The sequence below is a fragment of the Typopeltis vanoorti genome, chromosome 20 (genome assembly GCF_054136105.1).
Source record: "Typopeltis vanoorti isolate ZY-2024b chromosome 20, IOZ_Tvanoo_1.0, whole genome shotgun sequence".
Taxonomy (NCBI): Eukaryota; Metazoa; Arthropoda; class Arachnida; order Uropygi; family Thelyphonidae; genus Typopeltis; species Typopeltis vanoorti.
The window spans coordinates 22624957-22645051 of record NC_143568.1 but is presented as its reverse complement, the minus strand read 5'-3'; the positions used below and the strand labels follow the sequence as shown (position 1 = coordinate 22645051).

The window sequence follows — 20095 nt, the reverse complement described above, 5'->3', positions numbered from 1 at the left end:
AATGGAATTTCTAGAATTCTTGAGGGACAAATATCTTAGGCAACATGGAATAGAGGGAACAAGAGGTTCAAGAGTTTTGGATTTGGTTACAGCATCAGAAGAGTAGATAATAACTGAGATGTTGGAGAGACTGACCATATGGTTTTGACTTGGAAAATGAATAGACATGCAGGAGTATCAAAGAGACAGGAACGTATGTGGAATTATAAGGCAGGTGATTATAATAGTCTAAGACGTCAACTTGGGGAAGTTTCATAAAAGGAGGAATTGGAAGGCCGGGATATCATTAGTGCGTGGGAAATTATGAAAGAATATTTGTTAGCAGCAATGGTAAGTTGTATACCATGAGTGAACAAGAGGACACAATTTGGAGTAAAGTGGATGACAAACAATATCAAACAGAAAGTGCAGGCGAAAAAGAGGTTATAAAAGAGATATAAGGAGACAGGTGAAGAGAAGATGCATGAAGAGTATAAGACACAGGCCAGAAGCGTGACAAGTATGGTAAGGAAGACGAAACTGAAATATGAGAGGAGATTAGCCCTAAGATCCAAAGAAAATCCTAGGGAATTTTTTTAGAGATGTGGCCAGTAGGAGGAGAAATGACTGTGGAAGAATATTGTGGGATAAAAATGGGAATAGAGTGACTGATGTAGAGGACATAGTAGAATTGTTCAATGAACACTTTATTGGAGTATTTCATCCTGGAGGAGTCAGTTTTAATGCTAGAGAGATATGGCAGGTTCGAGGTTTAGACGTACAGGAGAAGAGTGTGTTTCAAATAGAGTACTCTGGATGTCAGTAAAGCTGTGGGACTGGATGGTATTTCACCACGAGTTTTGAGAGAATGTGCAAGGGAACTGACATTGCCTTTGACCTGGCTTTTTAATGAAAGTCTGGCTGCGGGAAAGGTGCCCATGGAATGGAAGGAAGGTAAGATAGTGCCATTGCATAAGGGCAGTAGCAGACTGGAAGTGTCTAATTATAGGCCAGTTTGTGTGTCATCAATAGTTAGTAAGATCTTGGAGAAAGTAGTGAAGATACAGCATTGGGCAGATGAGGGTAATGTTATCTGTGAGAGTCAACATGGATTTGTGAAGGTGCGCTCTTGTTTTAGTAATATGTTAGCCTTTTATGATAAAGTTACAAGAGCATTAGATGAGAGAAAGGCATATACTGCCATTTTCTTAGACTTGGCGAAGGCATTTGACAGGGTGCCACATGATAAGCTGATATTTAAGTTGCAACACATGGGTCTGGATGTCAGCTTGGTCAACTGGATTCAAGATAGTCTGTCCAATAGGTATCAGAGAGTTGTGTATGGTGGGGCAGTTTCAAGGAAGCAGAGGGTTACAAGTATGGTCCCACAGGGCTCAGTACTGGGACCTATATTGTTCAACCTTTATATCAATGACATTGTGAGTGGATTGCAAGGGGATATTCAGTTGTTTGCAGATAATGCGAAGCTGGGAAGGATTATTAGTAATAGTGCAGATGCGGCAGCCCTGCAAGAGGATTTGAATAAGCTAGATAGATGGGCAAGTGAATGGGGGTCAGTTTAATGCAGCAAAATGTAAGGTCTTGAGGTTTGGAAAACATCGATGGGATGCTGCATGCTCTATGGGAGGAGTTATACTGGAGGAAGTAGGGGAGACAAGAGATCTGGGGTTGATGATTGATAGAAACCTGAAATTTAGGGGACATATTGCAAAGGTGGTGAAGGTAACACAGACGATTGCTGCAATAATGAGAAGGATGCTGACCTGCAGAGATAAAACAGTTATCATTCCATTGTATAAGACCCTGATCAGACCACACTTAGACTTTGGTCCCCAGGATTTGAAGGGGATAAATTAACTGTGGAAAGGTTACAAAGGCAGATAACAAAGATGGTTTCAGGACCGTACAATGATAGTTATGAGGATCGGGTGAGAGAATGTGGACTGCAGAGTTTGGTGGATAGGTGATATGATTGTGACTTTTAAACTGTTGAGAGGTGGTTACAGGGTTGACACTGGGGAGTTCTTTTGCTTGGTTGAACAGCAGGAAGAAGTGATGACAAGAGGCCATCCCTGGAAGTTACGAAAGGAAACTGTGAGCAAGAGGGTGAGGAGTGGTTTCTTTGCATGGAGGGTGGCTGAACCATGGAATGCATTGCCTGATGGAGTGGTGAGAGCGAGAACGGTCAATGAGTGGTATGATAGACTTTGTGTCTTATGTGGGGACCTCCCCTCGATGAGTCTTGATAGACTTTGTGTTTCTTAGGAAGGACCTCCCAGGATGAGTCTTTTGACTCCATGAAGGCCTGAATAATAATAATAATAATCCACACTAACCATTATTCACAACAGACACTCCATTTCTCTCTCTCTCTCTCTTTACACAAGAAAGGAATGAAATTTTTACCTATCTAACCAAGCCATATATATTCAGGCAAATGATTCAGACAGGTTGCATGATGTTTTTAACCTTTTACAAAGAATTAATTTGTACAAACACATTTGACTGTAATTTTATTTATATGTAGATACTGCATTGCTTAACTTTTGTAAATACATATTATTTACTAATTTATCTTTGACTATTTATGTACTGCCATAACTGTTGGTGTAATTTTATATGTAGGTTCTGCATTGCTTAACTTAATTTTTTGTATATACATATTGTTACTAATATATCTTGCGGCAATAAACCATAAGCCAACCAACTCATCATCTCTCTCACTTCAACTCAGTCACTGTCGGGGACACTAACAACCATCTCTGGTAATCCATTCCAATCATTCACCACTCTCCAATCTAAATAGCTAGCACAACCTTACTAGCCACATCCCTAATTTTCAGGGATGAAAACCAGTTCTCTCCCCTATATGATATTGAAAAATTTCTTTCAATCTTACAGAATCTCCTTTAGTAATTTATCCATTCCCATTTGCTTCAACTTATTCAGTTTCCCCATGCAGTATTCTGTCAAATGCCTTTGTCCAACAGTATCCTGTAACCATTTCTCTTATCCAATTCAAATGTCACTATTATGCGAAGTGATCACTCTGTAACTCAACTGTTTTTTCTGCTTATTCCATTTTCCTACCATCTGCAATGATTATGGGAAGAAATTCATAAAGATATTTATGAAAGAATATTGAGGGAAAAAAATCCTCAATAATTCTTGCTTAGGTAATTTTTTTCTTGTAATCTGATTTAGCCCTCTTTACCATAGGAATCATCTTTCTTACCCATTATCCAGTGTCAGGAGGTTAAATCCACTTGGTTTATGATATGCAGTGTGATACTGCTTCTGTCGATGGGAGATGAAAGCCTATTTCCCTACAAGAATATTTCTGATATTTGATCTGAACAGGTGTTTGGATCAGGAAAATGAAAATAGTAATGTGACCATGAAGGAGGAGAAGTCACAGAGTTTGTTTCACTGGATAGCTATGCAATACATATAGGACAATGAGAATGAAGGATATACTATTAGTCAAGCAAACTTGGGTGAGGTTATGATATGAGTTATTACATGGAGAGCTGGTTAAGAAAAAGTCATAGAAGTTAGCAAAATAAGCATTATGCATGCAGTATTTTCATCAGCAGATGAACCCAAAGTCAGGAAGTTAGCAAAACGACGAGCAACATGCTGCATCCTAGCAGGTGGATGAAGCAGTGTGTTAGGTCCCTTTGAACTGAAAATACCATGACACTAGAATTGCAGGAGTGAAGCCAATTTCAGTTGTGGACACTGACGATCCCAAGGAAGATGACCTCCATGTCTGGGTATTTGGACTGTAGAAAATCAAGTTTATAAAAAAAATATTATTATTAATCGAGGAGGTCAGAGAGATTATCAAAATTCGGAAAGTGATAGAGATAGCAAATTATTGCAACAAAGTTTGGTAAGGAAATTTTGGACACCAGAACAGATCAAATAGTCAATGGGAACAATTCAAAGCTAGCTTTCTCTATGATGGAATATTAATTCTGATGAATACATACGTAAGACCACTGTGATGATATGGTGAAAGGAATTACAAAAGGTGAGATGCACAGTTGTGGAAAGTACATGTTGAGGTTTCATTAATAATAACATGTCAAGGTTGGTTGACTGTAAGTGATAGTTCACATAATTTAAATTGCTATGAAACCTGATAAAGTAGAAACTTTTGTTTTGCCAATGTTATTAATGTTTGTGGGAGAGAATGGTTACTTGGATTTTTTTTTGTCACTTTTTTTTGTTGTTATTTTTTTTTTATATTTTGGGGAGATTTTTTATTATCACCAAAACTGAATTTAAGTATGTTCATTGTTGGTTGGGAATAAGAGATAAATAAAGAGCAGGGATGGGCAACACCCAGAGATGAAAAACTTGCAAACATACTCACACCTTCACCCCCCCACACACACACACACAGGAATTTGGTCTCCTGTATGTGTTCAAGAATACATTCTTCCCCACATGCCACTATACTCAAATTCCCTCCAGGCACAACCCAGAAGAGTAAGTAGCAGGATATTCTAGGTAAATTTTTCATTAACTGGTGTGAGTGATGATGCAATGGTCTCTTTGCAGCATGTGCAACAAAAGAAGAAATGATTTATCAATAATGTGCAAAGTAGGATTGTTTATCCAGTACTCAAAATGGAAACAGGAGGCTAAAGAGAATGGGGAGAAACAGGAGAGATTTAGTCTGGAAGCAGTCAATCACAAAGCAAGTCAGTGTATTTGAAATGTCCAAGCTAAACAAAAATATTGAAAAGTAACACCAGGAAACCATACAGAATCATCAAAATTATATAAACATCAGAAAATGACTATGAATATATAAATTGAAAATGAATAGCTTTAAACTTAAATAATACCAAAACGTTTTCTGAATAATTTAATCTACCTTTCCCTTCACATATTGTAAGTTTCCAAATGTCATAAAGAAGAGGTCTACCAAACATGCTGACCTGATGGGGAAAGTGGATAGCAGCTCCACTTTCCAAATAGGTAAAGGTTTAAGTGCCACTGTGGTGGAGATGTTTATGAATGACTTCAGGTGGGTGGATGAATTTTATCATTTACTGTAAGACTCTCACAGCTATGTAGTGGTAATATAATCTGGAAACTATTCTAGACACCAAACATGGTCCAGAGTAGTTTCAGATTATATAACCCTTAGCACAACGACACCCTAGCGTACTGTATGTATTAAAAAATACTATGGGCGAGATGTAAATTTAATAAAATAAAATACTGTCAAACTGATATAATTACAATACCTTTCAATCTCTCAATGGCAAACATCTCGAACTCCTCTAAACTAACGTTATCAGTGGGAGGTAGCATATACAGCTGTAAAGTATGAGGATAGAGTCCTTCCTTCCTTTCTCCTGTTAGTTTTACTGCTTTCCTTCGTTTAGAATTTATAAATTCCATTTTGCAAACTTTGGTGTCAGTTAACAATATTCAGCTGCGGAGTCAAGAAATTAGGTATTGCTTGTGAAAAGTACTTGCAGGCAAAACACACACATGTAAACATTAATTAGCGTCTCTAAAACACATTCGGTATATTATATATATATATATATATATATATATATACATACCGCAAAAATAAAACATAGCTCCACTTTTTTCAAATTAAGGAAATTCAAAACAATTTTAGACTTTAACTTTACCTTAAAAGTGATTCTATACATCAAAAACATACTACATATTTCCCGCCATCCTATTATATTATCTAACTTCCCACTTATACTGATATATTCTATCAAGTATCCCCAGTTAGTCAAATGTCGAGTTGATTCTTAAAACGAATAACATTAATTACATAAAAGTAAATAATAATAATAATAATAATTCAAGTTGTGATTAAATTCGAATTTTTTCTTCGAAGAAAGCAAAACTTTCTTCGATGTCTAAAAATAATATTACAGTTTAAAGGAATAACAATCGATTGTATCAGTGGTAATACTGAGTTTCCCCTAACACCAACAAAAAAATCCCTTTCGTTATTGAAGTAAGAAGCAAGATTCCACTAAGGAGAAATGTTATCGGTCACTATTCGAAGTGAGGAAGAAATATTCCCTCTTCTTCTTTATTTAAGAGAACAAATGCTGCCTCTTCATGTACACTCTTCAGGGAATTTAATGATTTGTCAGGAATTTGATGTTGATGATGCTACCTTCTCTTTTTAGTCACATTGCCGCTTCTACGGCTTAATTCTATGAGCAAAATCTATTAGAAAAAGGAAATTCTAGATGTATCAATACAATTGAACCGAAATAATTATTTCTAAATTATATAAATCAATTAATTTATTAAAATAAAACCAGAGCCTGTGTAGCTCAGTGGATGTGGCGTTTGCCAACCACAGTGCTTGGCCGCACGAAGGAAGACTTGGTTTCGAGTCTAGTCGGCGACTAGAGGAAATTTTTCTAAGCCTTTTTTCGACCGGTTCCCGAGTTAGTCGATCTCTGGCACGGGCAAGCAGGTTTTTCCTCCCGGAAACTCGGGTTTTTCGTCCTGTAAACTCAAGAAAATCGACCGTAGAACCCACATTATTTCAGACATTAAATATATTGTGTTAGGGTTAGGGACCACGAGATGGCGGCACATTTGAGCCGTCTCTCTTCACTGAGTACCGCTTAATTAGTGATAGCCTTGGGTCACCTATCTCTGATTGGTACCAGTGGAGATTGAACTGCCCACTCAGTCTCCAAAAAGTTAGATACAGCTAAATGGCCTCGCCTACTCCCCGTATATAATAAAAAAAAGAAAGAAAGGCGTTAGCTGATTTTTTATTTTTTGAAATAAAGATCCCAAAGACTTCAGTTCGGCTATGCAAATTATATAAATCAAGTGGATATTAAATCCAGCATTATTTCAAAGCCGAATGTAGAAACAATAAAAGTTTCGTAAAAGAGTTGACCGGAGAGAAAATGGACCAATAAAAGGCGAATATATGGACGCTTGAACAAGCGCTCATGTCTTCTATGTTGTCCGCGCTAGAGCAACTCGTAAATACTGGCGAGTGTATTGCAGTAATTTTCTTTATATATATATATATATATAAAGAAAATTATATATATATATATATAATCCAATTGAACGTTGTGATTAGTCATGAGTTGCAGTTTTTGTTTTCAGTTTCATCTGTTTTGCGAAATAAGTGTAAACTGAAGTCTTTCTTCATAAGCTAACGACTTTTATTTCCTTATAGGGAGTAGGCGGGCCTTTTTCCCTATCTAGCTTTTGCAATTTGCAATTTTTGTTCTAAAATACTGTTTTGACCTTCCTTCTTTATTAAAGATATAGCATAGATATTTCCGACTAATCAGCTTCCTTCATGTGTGCAATCTCAAAAAGGATTTTTCCAGTTCCTGAGCACTGTTATGTAACAGTGAAAACAAATAAAATTACAATATCTATGCTTCTGATACAGCATTTCTTTCTTGGTCAGGAGCACAGATATAGTCACTCTCTTTGATCTCTCACTCTTACACCACAGTCCTACATTCACAAATTCAAAGAAGAAAGTTCTACATTGTTTCTCGAGTGCCACACTCCTAACAGTCAAATCATCCTCCTGAGTGATTACAACGTCCATAACACCAATTGGCTTTCCTCTTCCATTTATACAGATCCTGTAGGCAGAGATGATGAAACATTTGTAGTCACCAATGTCCTCACATAAATTGTTCAAAACCCGACCAGAATACCAGATAACCCAAGCCATTTCCCAAAATCACCAGAGCTCTTCCTTACTAATGACACTTCCAAATATGCAGTGAGCCCCTGGACAATTCTGACCATAACTTATTGCTCATCTTCTCTGCCGTGTAACAACGCTTACACAGTCACTCTCATACAAGAGTAGTTTGGCATTAAAGCAGTGCCAAATAGGACACTCACCGAGACTACTATGCTTCATTCCCTGGTTAGACTATTGTTTCCGGTCTTCCAGTTTAAACATATGCACTGACCGCATCACCAAAGTGACCCCCACTGGCATGAAAACATATATTCCCCACACTTCTCAGTCCAGCAGTCCCCTAACTAAACCCTTGTTCTCCAGAAAATGTGCCAAGGCTGTACGAATTAAAAATCAGACATACCACAACAGGCTCAAATCAAGAACCCCATACTCATTCAATGCCTATACCGAAGCCCGAAACAAATGCAAGAAAATTATCAATACTTCCAAAAAAAAGTTTGAACGGGCCAAAAGCAAAAAGCTTGTAGCCAGTGAAAACGGCAGCTGAGCCTATTGGTCTCTTGCCAAGGCAATTGGCCGTAACTTTTGCCCTACACTATTCCCAACTCTATCGTACCCATATGGCTCAATTGCAACATCACACATAGAAAATTCTAATCTCCTTGCATCACACTTTGCCTCCAATGCACACATAACTGACAATGGCAAATACCCTCCAGTCATTCCAATTGCCCGATATACAATGCCCGTTGTATCCTTTTGCCAAAAAGACATCATAAACCTGTTCTCTAAATTAGACACAAAAAATCTCCTGGCACTGACGGCATTCCTCCAATTATCCTGCACCTGAACTGACTCCAATCCTATGTCACCGGTACACACTCTCTTACTCCAATGGTATATATCCCAAAACCTGGAAACTGGCCTATATTCAACCCAATCCCAAAAAGGGTGAAAAATCACTGCCCATTTAACTACCGCCATATCTCACTTACTTCAGTCCCATCAAAAGTAATGGAGAAAATCATCAACTCTCAACTTTAATCTACCAGTACGAATTCGGTCAAAGCAGTTCAACAGGAGATATACTCTCATACATCACCCATCACTGGACAAATGCCATGGAGAAATTAGGTGAATCCCAAGTAGTTGCACTTGATATCTCGAAAGCGTTTGATCTAGTCTGGCACAAATGCTTACCAAGCAAACTCCCATCTTTTGGACTGCCTCAGGACTTCTGCAGATGGATTGTCAGCTTCCTGTCTGGACGCACACTATCTGAGATGGTATACGGCTTCCTATCCTCTCACCATCCAATCTTCCTTCTATATATCAATGACCTACTTCAGTTGACCTCTAACCCAATACACAGTTTTGCAGATGAGCACATAAGCACATTACGTTCCTCAATTTCATTTGACAAACTCTACTCTACACAACTCACCTCAATCCACAGAACATCAACCACCACTGCCCTTATTTCCGACCTCCAAGCCATCCGCCAATGGGGCTCAGATAACCTCGTTAACTTCAACGCTAGTAAAACCCAGTTCTGCCTTATTTCTCACAAAAAAGAATCATTTTCCCTAGCATTGTTTTCGATAACTTTCAAATTCTCAGACAAGATTAAATTTCTCTTCTCGGAATTACCGTGACATCAAACCTCTCCTGGCATAAACATCACAACTATTACGTCCTCAGATTCCAAAAACCTAGGTTTTCTCTTTCGCTGAAGACTCTACTTCACCTCTAAACAGCTGTTAACACTATACAAGTCACAAATCCGACCAGCACTCGAATACTGCTCTCACATCTGGAGTAAGGTTCCAAAAAACTCCCTCAAAATGCTTGACTCAATACAGTGGAGAGCAACTGAACCAAACAATGACCCATCCCTCACCAACTCACTCCCCCCCCATTTCGCACATAGACGTTGGGTCTCTGCGATCTCTATATTCTATAAATATTTCCATGGGAAATGTTCATCTGAAACAACATCAATAATTCCTCCACCCTGGACTAAGCCCATTGGAACACATACAGATGCCACCCAACATCGATTCACAGTACACCTCGAAACCCACAGCACAAGTCTCTTTTCCTTCTCATTCATCCCTGCTACTGCAGTACTGTGGAATAGTCTTCCCACAGATGTATTTTCCAAGGAATACAGCATACAGGAGTTCAAAACAAATGCAAACAAGTTTCTCCATATAGTACTAATATGGTATAGGTTAGCCAACCAACCTCCTGTATATGGGCCCAACATAAAAAAAAAAACAATTAATAACATCGGTAATAATAAGCACCTCTCTTTGCATGCTCCATTCGAAAGTAAGTGCTATGATTTCTATTGATTTCAACGATCATTTCAAAAGATCTGTACAGGGAATGAATACATATTTTCATGTCTATGTTGCATGCCGATAAAATGGTGGCGATTTACTTTATTATGTTCCACAGATTTTTCTCTAATGGTATAGAGGGTAATTATATGGTCAGTTCTATTGCTGTTTTTTCTCAGTCCAGGCTTGAAGTTTGAGAAAATCAATTTCATATTTGCTTCACTTTGTGAGAATAAGTTGTCCAAAATTATTTTGTTCTGGAAGCCTATGAAACTAATTTTCCTAAAATTATTAAACTTTTTGCTGTTTCCTTTTGTTTTCAATCAAATAAGGATAACTATGTTCTGAAGGTTTTCATCAGATCTCAGTGTTCCACATCAGCTCACAATTATGTGCAGTGTGCTAACAATAGGTTTTCTCCCTTCTTTGCAAGATGTCAATCTTGCAAAGATGTCAAAAGACAGCATAGTGTGAGGGGGGGAATACAAACACAGGATTCACCTTTAGGATATTTAGAACCTCTTTTCGTTATGGTCACTGCAGCAATCCCACGGAGCATACTTTCTACAAGTACGATAGCACTCAGCATTAATTTTGGACCATTCTCCCCGTAAGCGTGTAATGAGATCGTGGACTGTTGTTGTGTGGCCGCCCCTTGACGTCATCCGACGTACTAGTTCATCCTCATCCAATAGATGTTCAATAAGGTTGAGATCAGGGCTCTGTGGAGGCCAGTCAAGCATGATGAAATTCATGTCCACAAGCCAAGCAGTGTCAGCAGCAGAAGCCTTATTGAAAGGGTGCATCGTCTTGTTAAAGGAGACACTGGACAGTTCTGAAGAATCGCCACGCAGCAGGAAGCATTGCATTGTTCAGATACGTCTCCGAGTTCAATGTTTTTAACAACAGAAATGGTGTTCGAGGCCAAACCGGGAAAAACAAGTCCCAGGTGATGGTATCATCACACCGTCTCCTCCGAATTTCATAGTTCAGGTCTGCTAAGAGATGTTCACCGGGCATTCGCCTAATCTCACACCCGTCTAGGGTGTAGCATGATCCGAAGCTTAACACAGAATTCGGTGCTTCCACATCCCACTGCACGCGAACACTGAAGACGACACCACATGTTGCTTCAGGTAATGTGGACCTGAAGTGCGGGTAGCACTTCAACTGGAAGTGCTACCCGCAGCGGTTTTATCATGGAACCCAGGTTGTGAGCATCGGTTCTGAAAGTTTTGTGCAGATTCGTGTTCCAGTCTATGTTAACTTTGCAACTTTGCATTCCACGTGTTGGTGAACGAATGTCGGTATTTACATATTATTACATGTACGATCCGTTCGGTGAGTGGGATGGGTCGTCTGCTGCGGGTAGCATTTCCAGTTGAAACTCTGCGCTTCCATCTCCTTATTGTATCACTGATTGTTGATCTGGGTTTGTAAAATTTGTCAACAATTTGATGAACAGATAGGCCTGCAAGAAAGAATCCTATCACAACTCCTCTTTAAATCTCCGTTAGTTCCCTTTTCCCAGGCAATTCAACTGGACAGATTTGCTCTGAGTTAGGAGCATCATATTCCTCCCATTTATACAGTATATAAACACGGCACGATGCGCCTTACCCATGGGGGGTCCATTGATTTGTTTCCAAGTAGTGTAGTTCTGTTAATATTGTTAATTCCTGCTGCTTCCTGATTTCGATCCAAAGATATTTCTTTCTACTTATTCTCAAAGTATAGGATAATCATTGTTCGATATCATTGGGACGATTGCCTCTAAATTTTGTTGGCCAAAGCTATCGTCACACTTGAATAGTTTATTTAAATAATCATACCAAGTACGTGGTTCTGCGTGTTGATGAAAAATTCGTATATCGAATGAATTGAATAGGCTGGAATTGTGGGCATGGAAAAATGGGTGTCTGTTCCATTTAAGTAAATGTAAAGTCATTCACTTCGGCATGATTAGATATCCAATGTCGTATTATATTGGTGGGATAAGGCAGATTAGAAGAAACGGATGAGGCTAGGGATCTTGTAGTGTTAATAGTTAGGAAGTTGAAGTTCAGGGGCCATGTGGCAAAGATTACAAATACAACTCAAAAGATAATTGCAATGCTGAATCGAACGTTCACATGTAAAAATATGGATGTGATTTTGCCTCTTTACAAGGCCTTCATAAGATCTCACTTGGAGTACTGTGCACAGGTCTGGTCTCCGTTGTGAATTTGATATATTGGAGAGAGTAAAAAGAAGAGTGATAAAAATGATATCAGGATTGTGGAATACTGATTATGAAGACAGATTGAGAATTTGTAGACTACAGACATTAGCATACAGGAGAAAGAGGGGTTATATGATTGAGAATTACAAACTTTTGAAAGGGTCATACAGGATTTCAATTGATGGAATTTTTCAATTTATGGAGGGTGGGGAAAGGACGAGAGGTCATCCTTGGAAACTGAGAATGAAGGCCGCCAAAAAGGGTGTGAGGGCGAGATTTTTCTCTCAGAGGGTGGTGCTTGATTGAAATGGATTGCCTTTGGATGTTTTGAGTGCAAGCAGTGTGAATGAATTCAAGAATAAGTTAGATAGCTGGTGTATGTAGTGTGTGGCCTCCCTTGATGAGACTCTGACTCCCTGGAGGTCTCTCTTAATAATAATAATAATAATAATAATAATAATAATAATAATAATAATAATAATAATACCATCTTTTCAAAATTTTTTCATGATCAGTAATATTTGTTCCATCCTCATCCTCAGTTATGCAGCTCTTACGAACAAAAGACTTTGTTAATTTCTTAATTATTTGATATGCTGTTGTATGATTATTCTTATAAAAATTATCCTCAGTTTCTTTGCATTCTTCAGAAAACAATTTATATTTTGTAAACTTTATCTCAGTTTTATTCTATCCATTCAGAAAATTATATCGCCCATTGTTCTTCCTAATGTTCCGATTCGGTCGTAATATTCTCTGCTAATCAAATTTCCTTTGGAGAAAATTAAAATCAAATTTGGTCAGATTATATGATTAGCAACAATGTTCTCGTTCAGCTGTTCGTATATGTGTACAAGCATAGCAAATCAAAGAACAAAATTTTTGCTTTCAGAATTTCTAATCTATCGTCAAGTAACAAATATGATACAATAAGCGACAATTATGATAAATCATACTTGTCACTTATTTTATTGACTAACATCTTCAGTCTTTACACTTCAATAGTATTCTAACGGTTAGAGTCTACCCTTTCAATCTAATTAGTTACTTTAAGCCAGCGCCGTGTGGGCGAACTGACGCTGACGTCAACTAGTTGCAGCATATTCATTTTTGTGTGTCTACTGTCTAGTCATCACAGTCACTTGAACTCGTAAAAACTGTGATGGATTTTTGCAGCTATGCAGATTTAAGAGCACTTATTTAGGGTTCACTATTGGACAGAGTATAGCTGAACGAAAATGTCAACCGCAAATTCATTCGAGCTCTTTTAGTCTTTTAACCCTAGAATTTTCAAATCCAAACCTTGACAGAATTTGTATATCAACCACGTGTATATGCATCATTTAAATAACTGAAGGAGTTTGCATTCAGTGGCTATTATAGTATTATTTAGCATTCAAAATACAAGATTTAAAAAAAAAAAAAAGTTTTCACCGATTTTATGAAATTAAAGGCTTTTTGTGTAGCTCAGTAGAAGTGGCGTTTGCACTCTACAGCGCTTAACCGCACGAAGAAAGGGTTTGGTGGTTCAAATCTAGTCGCCGACTAGATGAAATTTTTCTAAGCCTTTTTTCGACCGGTTCCCGAGTTAGTCGATCTCTGGCACGGGCAAGCGGGTTTCTCCTCCCGGAAACTCGGGTTTTTCGTCCCGTAAACTCAAGAAAATCGACCGTAGAACCCACATTCTTTTCAGACATTAAATATATTGTGTTAAGGTTAGGGACCACGAGATGGCGGCACATTTGAGCCGTCTCTCTTCACTGTGTACCGCTTAATTAGTGATAGCCTTGGGACATCTATCTCCGATTGGTACCAGTGGAGATTGAACTGCCCACTCAGTCTCCAAAAGTTAGATAGGGCTAAATGGCCTCGCCTACTCCCGTATACGGGAATAAAAAGGCGTTAGCTGATAGCTGATGGTGTAAGCAATTTTAAGCATAGTTAAAATTGTCTCTACACTGAGGTCTGCAAATTTAAGAGGACTGCAGTGAAGAGACATCTCAACAAGCGTCCCTAACCCAATATTTTTAATGTCTGAAATAGTGTGGGTTCTTCGAATTTCTAGGGTTTACGAGACGAAAAACTGTAACGCAATTGGAAGAACAGCTGAAGAACGATTGCAAAAGAATTGCGTTAGATTCTCGTCGGTACGAGGGGAAACCTTAAGTGAATATTTTCAATTGCAGGTGAATTGTCCGATCACATAAGGCATTAGCAGGGTTTTTTCTCCCAGAAACTCGGGTTTTTCATCCCGCGTTCAAGACACATGCAATTTACAGAAAAAAATTATTGTTATTGGTGATGATGAGTGATAGGTGGCGATGATGGTAGTAGGAGAATTAAATAGTAGTGGTGCAAAGATGAGATTACTTAGCGACTCGTAAAGCAGATAACCCTTCCGTGATGAGTCCTTGGACTCCCTGGAGGTTTCACGTAATAGAAATAATAGTTTACAGAAAAGTTTACAGGCCCATGCAGAATTTAACCAACTCGTGAACCTGTGGAAAAGAGCTTAGTACAGTTCACGAGTTATTATTATTATTATTATTATTATTATTATTATTAAAAAAAAAAAAAAAAAAAATCAGCTAACGCCTTTTTATTCCCGTATATACGGGAGTAGGCGAGGCCATTTAGCCCTATCTAACTTTTGGAGACTGAGTGGGCAGTTCAATCTCCACTGGTACCCAATCAGAGACAGATGGCCCAAGGCTATCACTAATTAAGCGGTACGCAGTGAAGAGAGACGGCTCAAATGTGCCGCCATCTCGTGGTCTCTAACCCTAACACAATATATTTAATGTCTGAAATAATGTGGGTTCTACGGTCGATTTTCTTGAGTTTACGGGACGAAAAACCCGAGTTTCCGGGAGGAAAAACCTGCTTGCCCGTGCCAGAGATCGACTAACTCGGGAACCGGTCGAAAAAAGGCTTAGAAAAATTTCCTCTAGTCGCCGACTAGACTCGAAACCAAGACTTCCTTCGTGCGGCCTAGCGCGGTGGTGTGCAAACGCCACATCCACTGAGCTACACAGGGCTATTATTATTATTATTATTATTATTATTATTATTATTATAATTATTATTATAGGAATAATAAGGAAATAATCAAAGGAAGAAAGGTGAGCCATGAAGTGCAACAAGTACCTGAAGGAATTACCATCCGATGGATGTCATATAACCTGCAGGAAATGCCATAGGAATCTTCACTTTACCTGTTCCATACTTTCAGAAACAACATGGCAACGCAAATCCAATGCCAAACGAGAAGAATGGAAGTGCCTAAACTGTAGAGAGAACAAAGAAACGGCGCAACTGATTACGCCGGAGGTAGAATCGGACGATGAATGGAACAGACAACAAAATATTGGTGAGTCTTATAATTTGAGTTCCTTAAATTTTTTACTAGAAAAAGGTTTAGAAAATATAAAACCCAGCTTGGTAGATCTTGTCCAAGAACTATTTGATAAACAGAATAAAGAAATAACAAAAAAAAAATTAGCGAATATGAAGAGTTTGTTAAATTTAATAATTCCAAAGTCGAAGAAGTCTTACAAACTGTAAAATACATTAAAACCAGCATTGATGCATTAACTGAAAGGCAGCAAAAATTAATAAAAGACACATCAGAACTCCGTCAAGAATTTAATTTCCTGAAACTACAATACGAAGTTTTAAACCAACAACAATATAAAGAAGACCTTGTCATAAACGCTCTTCCAGAAACTGAATCCACAGAAAATCTCCGAGACTTAGTTTTAAAGTTAGGCCATGCAATTGACATCCCCCTAGGGCATAATGATATTCAGAACCATAAATCGGTTTCCCAGGAAGAACGAAAAACAAGGCTCGCCACAACCCGCACCAGTCATAGTTCGTCTGACAAGCAAGGCTACAAGAGACAATCTCTTGTCAAGGTCAAGGATTTAAATGCATCGCAAGACAATACGCCAAACTTTCTATCTTAGTATTTATCATCTTTCAATCAGAATATTTTGAACCAAGCAACAAAAGAAAAAACAGAAAAAAATCTATAAATTTTTATGGATCAAAGACGGCAAAATATTCTTGAGAAAGTCACAGACTTCAAAGTCTATATAAATAAAAAGCTTGGAAGATATTGACAGGTTGCCAGAGTGAAACAAAAGAATCCAACTTAGTTCAATAAGAAGATCTCAACACAACAAAAATGAAAGTGAACCATCATTTACATGTAATTACACCAGAATATATCCGTAATTGTACTTTGGAATCGCTTGATGCATGGAAACAACACAGTACAAGCGAGAGGTCTCTCAATCTTGCATATTAACATCAGAAGCATCCGAAAACTTTGATTATTGTTACACGCTTATCTGAGGAATTGCCCTGATATTATTGATATATTGATTCATACAGAAGTATCCATAACTAATGACGAAGCGACTGCTTTCTAGATCATGCCGCCAAACAAGAAAGGAGGGTGGAATATTAATATTTATCAAACAAAAATTAATAGCAAAAGAAACGGCCTGTCAGTTTGAGCATGCTGAAACCCTTTGCCTCGAAATCACTAATACCACCAATAGAAAGCATCCCATAATACTAAATGCTATTTACAGGCCACCAAACCTAAACATGATAAAATTCTTACACGAACTCAATTGCTGGCTTTCAAGACAAGAAATATGCTCAACCGAATACCTAATGATAATTGGCTACATCAACATAAATATTGCAAACGAAAACCAGAACAACACTCTACAATACTTAGACACCCTATTCATGTCTAATCTAATACCTACAATAATATCATGTACTAGAGAAGAAATATTCGGAAATACTATCACTGCCTCCTGTTTAGATCATATAAACGTCCGAGCACCACCAAACAGTTACACTGCATCAGTCATAAAGTGCAAAGTAGCAGACCATTATTTCACCGCTCTAAACCTGCACACCAAGACAATATCCATGCAATGTCCCACAGAAGAAAAGCGACAGAAAACAATAATAGACGAAGAAATAGTCAACCACGAAATAAGAAAAACAGACTGAAAACACCTGACATGAGATTCAGCAGATATCTTATACATCAACATTAAACTCACACTGGAGGAAATATATAAGAAAGCTACAAAGAAAGTCAGAATTCGTTCAAAAATAACACAAAATCCTTGGATAACATAAAACTTAATCCTAGAAATACACAGAACGGACGCTTTATGGAAAGAATTAAAGCAATATCCAAATAACACAGCTTTAAAAATTGAATATAAGATAACAAGATATCGCCTTACAACACAAATCAGAAATGCAAAAAGAAGCTACTACAGAGACAAACTAACCTCTACACAAAACAACATGAAACAAACCTGGCATCGGATCAATGAGATGCTAGATTTTGTTTCCAACACCACCGCCTCCGAAACCATAAAACACAGCATCATGAAAGACGCAAAAACCTATCCAGCAACTAGCAAATGTCTTTAACCAATATTTTGCAGACTCCATCCATGAACTGCACAGAAATATTTCCCCAATCACAAAACCCTCCACTTGGACCATAATCAAAACAGACATTATGGTTCCCAACCATAAAAGAAGCAGAACTTCTCTCAGCAATACACCAAATCAAACCAAACAAAGGCCAAGGAATTGATGGTATCAGACCTAAAGATATAAAGCAACATGCAACTAGTTTAAGTCTTATCCTACTAAAATTAATAAATAAAATATTTAAAACAGGACAGATACCAAGTATGGTAAAGACCGCCATAATCACACCCATATACAAACATGGAAAAAAAAACTTAAACAGAAATTACAGACCCATAGCAACATTACCAATTATCAATCAAATTATGGAGCAGATCATACTGAAGAAACTCACAGCATACACTGAGATCTTTCATATTATCCCCAAAACACAATATGGTTTTCAGAAAAATAAGGGAACAACATCTCTCTTGGAAGACTTTCACACGTAATTAATACCGCATTAGACAAAAACAAAATTGCCGTGGTAGTCATTATTGATCTAATTAAAACATTCGAGATACTTACACATTAAACCTTGTTAGAAAAGCTGAGGCATGTTGGAATAGACGGGCCTCTTCACAGGTGGTTTACAAACTACCTCCAAAATAGAAAGCATATCACACGTATCGGATCAAACCGAAGCAGGAGCTACCAGTAACCTCTGGAGTGCCACAGGGAGCTGTACTCTCCCCAACTCTATTCAACATTTACACGCACGATATTAATCAGTTACCACTCAAAGGTAAGATATTCCAATAAGCAGACGATACAGCAATAATATCCGTCCGTAATAACTCAAGCATAGCCCAAACAAATATGCAACATGATATAAATCTGATCATAGACTGGCTCACGAAAAACTCAATACACCTAAACTCAGAAAAGACAAAATTAATGATATTCAGAAATCCACTGACTTGACCAGTTGATAATGTCGTGACGTTCTATTTTCATGTTATGTTCTAAATCCGCCATCTTGGTTCAAGTCACTCTTATCAATATTACAACTAATTGCAAATTAATCACTGATCCAAAAATAGGGAAATTTATGATTATACTGCGCCACCCTATTTTTAGATTAGTCTATATAAAATAGTAGGATCAATTCTTAATTAAGTTAGCAGTCTCCTCATTTATTTAGGCCGAATTATTTACTATTCCACTTGGGGTTCCTGCAAGATTCGAATATTTATGAACGGTGCAATAAAAAGGAATTCAGGCAAACACAATATTTAGATTAACAAAATAAAACATTTAATATTTGATATATATAACAAATACAAGAATTCTGCTTTAAAATGAAACAATACAATTAACTTAATACATCTTGCTAAGTCACTCATGCCAATTCAATGTTCTAAACTTTCACATACAATTCACAGCTTCAAAATCACAAGCTTTCTTAACTCAAGTTAATAAAACGAAACGTCTTATTTAATCAGTCTCCACATATCAATCAGCTGTACTTAATGTTTAAATTCACAGGAAGCACTAATCAAGGTAGACAATATTCCAAGCAATCTTATTTCGGACTTTGAACTTCGAAGATATGTTAATGTTAGAATAAACAAACAAACAAATATGACTACTCTTACCAGATACAATCTTCAATACATCAATTAATTGTGAGCACACTTATGAATTAACTTATTTACGTTAGCGGAACACATTAATAAAAATTCTCCAACGATTTAACTGAACTACTGTTAATTGCGCTTCACTACTCAAAAGAAAAACACATCAATAAGGCACTGATATTTTTCCTTGTTTACTTTTCTCAAACTAGTTAATTTCAATATAATTCTTCTCAGGGCAACATAGAATTATGACGTAATCCTAGACTAACTGGAACTAATCAGAATTTTCCATTCAATGTCCAGTTCTTTATTTATCCGGATACGGCATTAATTTTCCTTTACAACACAGCTGACTTCACTTGCAGCTAAGTATATGATTCACTATGTTTTGGCTCACTTCTAAACACTAATCTCATGAATTTCTGCCCTAGAGAACTTATAATTTTCTTCCACTTCCTTTGCTTGTATCCTATCTTCCTTCCCGCTCCGCAAAAACCTCCTCTCTTCCTTCTAATTAAAAATCTTCTATATCTTTTCCTCTCCTTTCAGTCCGAAGGTCACGCACTCTTCGACTCGTGCTTGTTTATTTCATGCGTCTCCATGACAACAATTGAACGCAAACATTTCGCTAATGTAATACAATGCTCTACTACTACATGAGTGATTACATAACGTTAAATTTTCACAAATATCTATATCCCATCCTCTCCTTTCAGTCCGAAGGTCTCGC

At 37.6% G+C, this 20095-nt stretch overlaps 1 protein-coding gene across 1 annotated transcript in view; it reads right to left on the bottom strand.

Moving 5' to 3' along the window:
- The window catches only part of LOC150095280 (DNA primase large subunit-like), a 235407-nt gene extending 215563 nt beyond the window's left edge, over positions 1-19844 (bottom strand). Inside the window, exons 1-2 of the mRNA XM_090410636.1 lie at positions 19384-19844; positions 5265-5455 (exon numbers count right to left, since the gene is read on the bottom strand). Of these exons, the coding sequence (XP_090266762.1) occupies positions 5265-5421 (157 nt within the window). The 5' untranslated portion in view covers positions 5422-5455; positions 19384-19844. The remainder of the gene's footprint in view (positions 1-5264; positions 5456-19383) is intronic.
- Between the last annotated feature and the right edge of the window lie 251 nt (positions 19845-20095).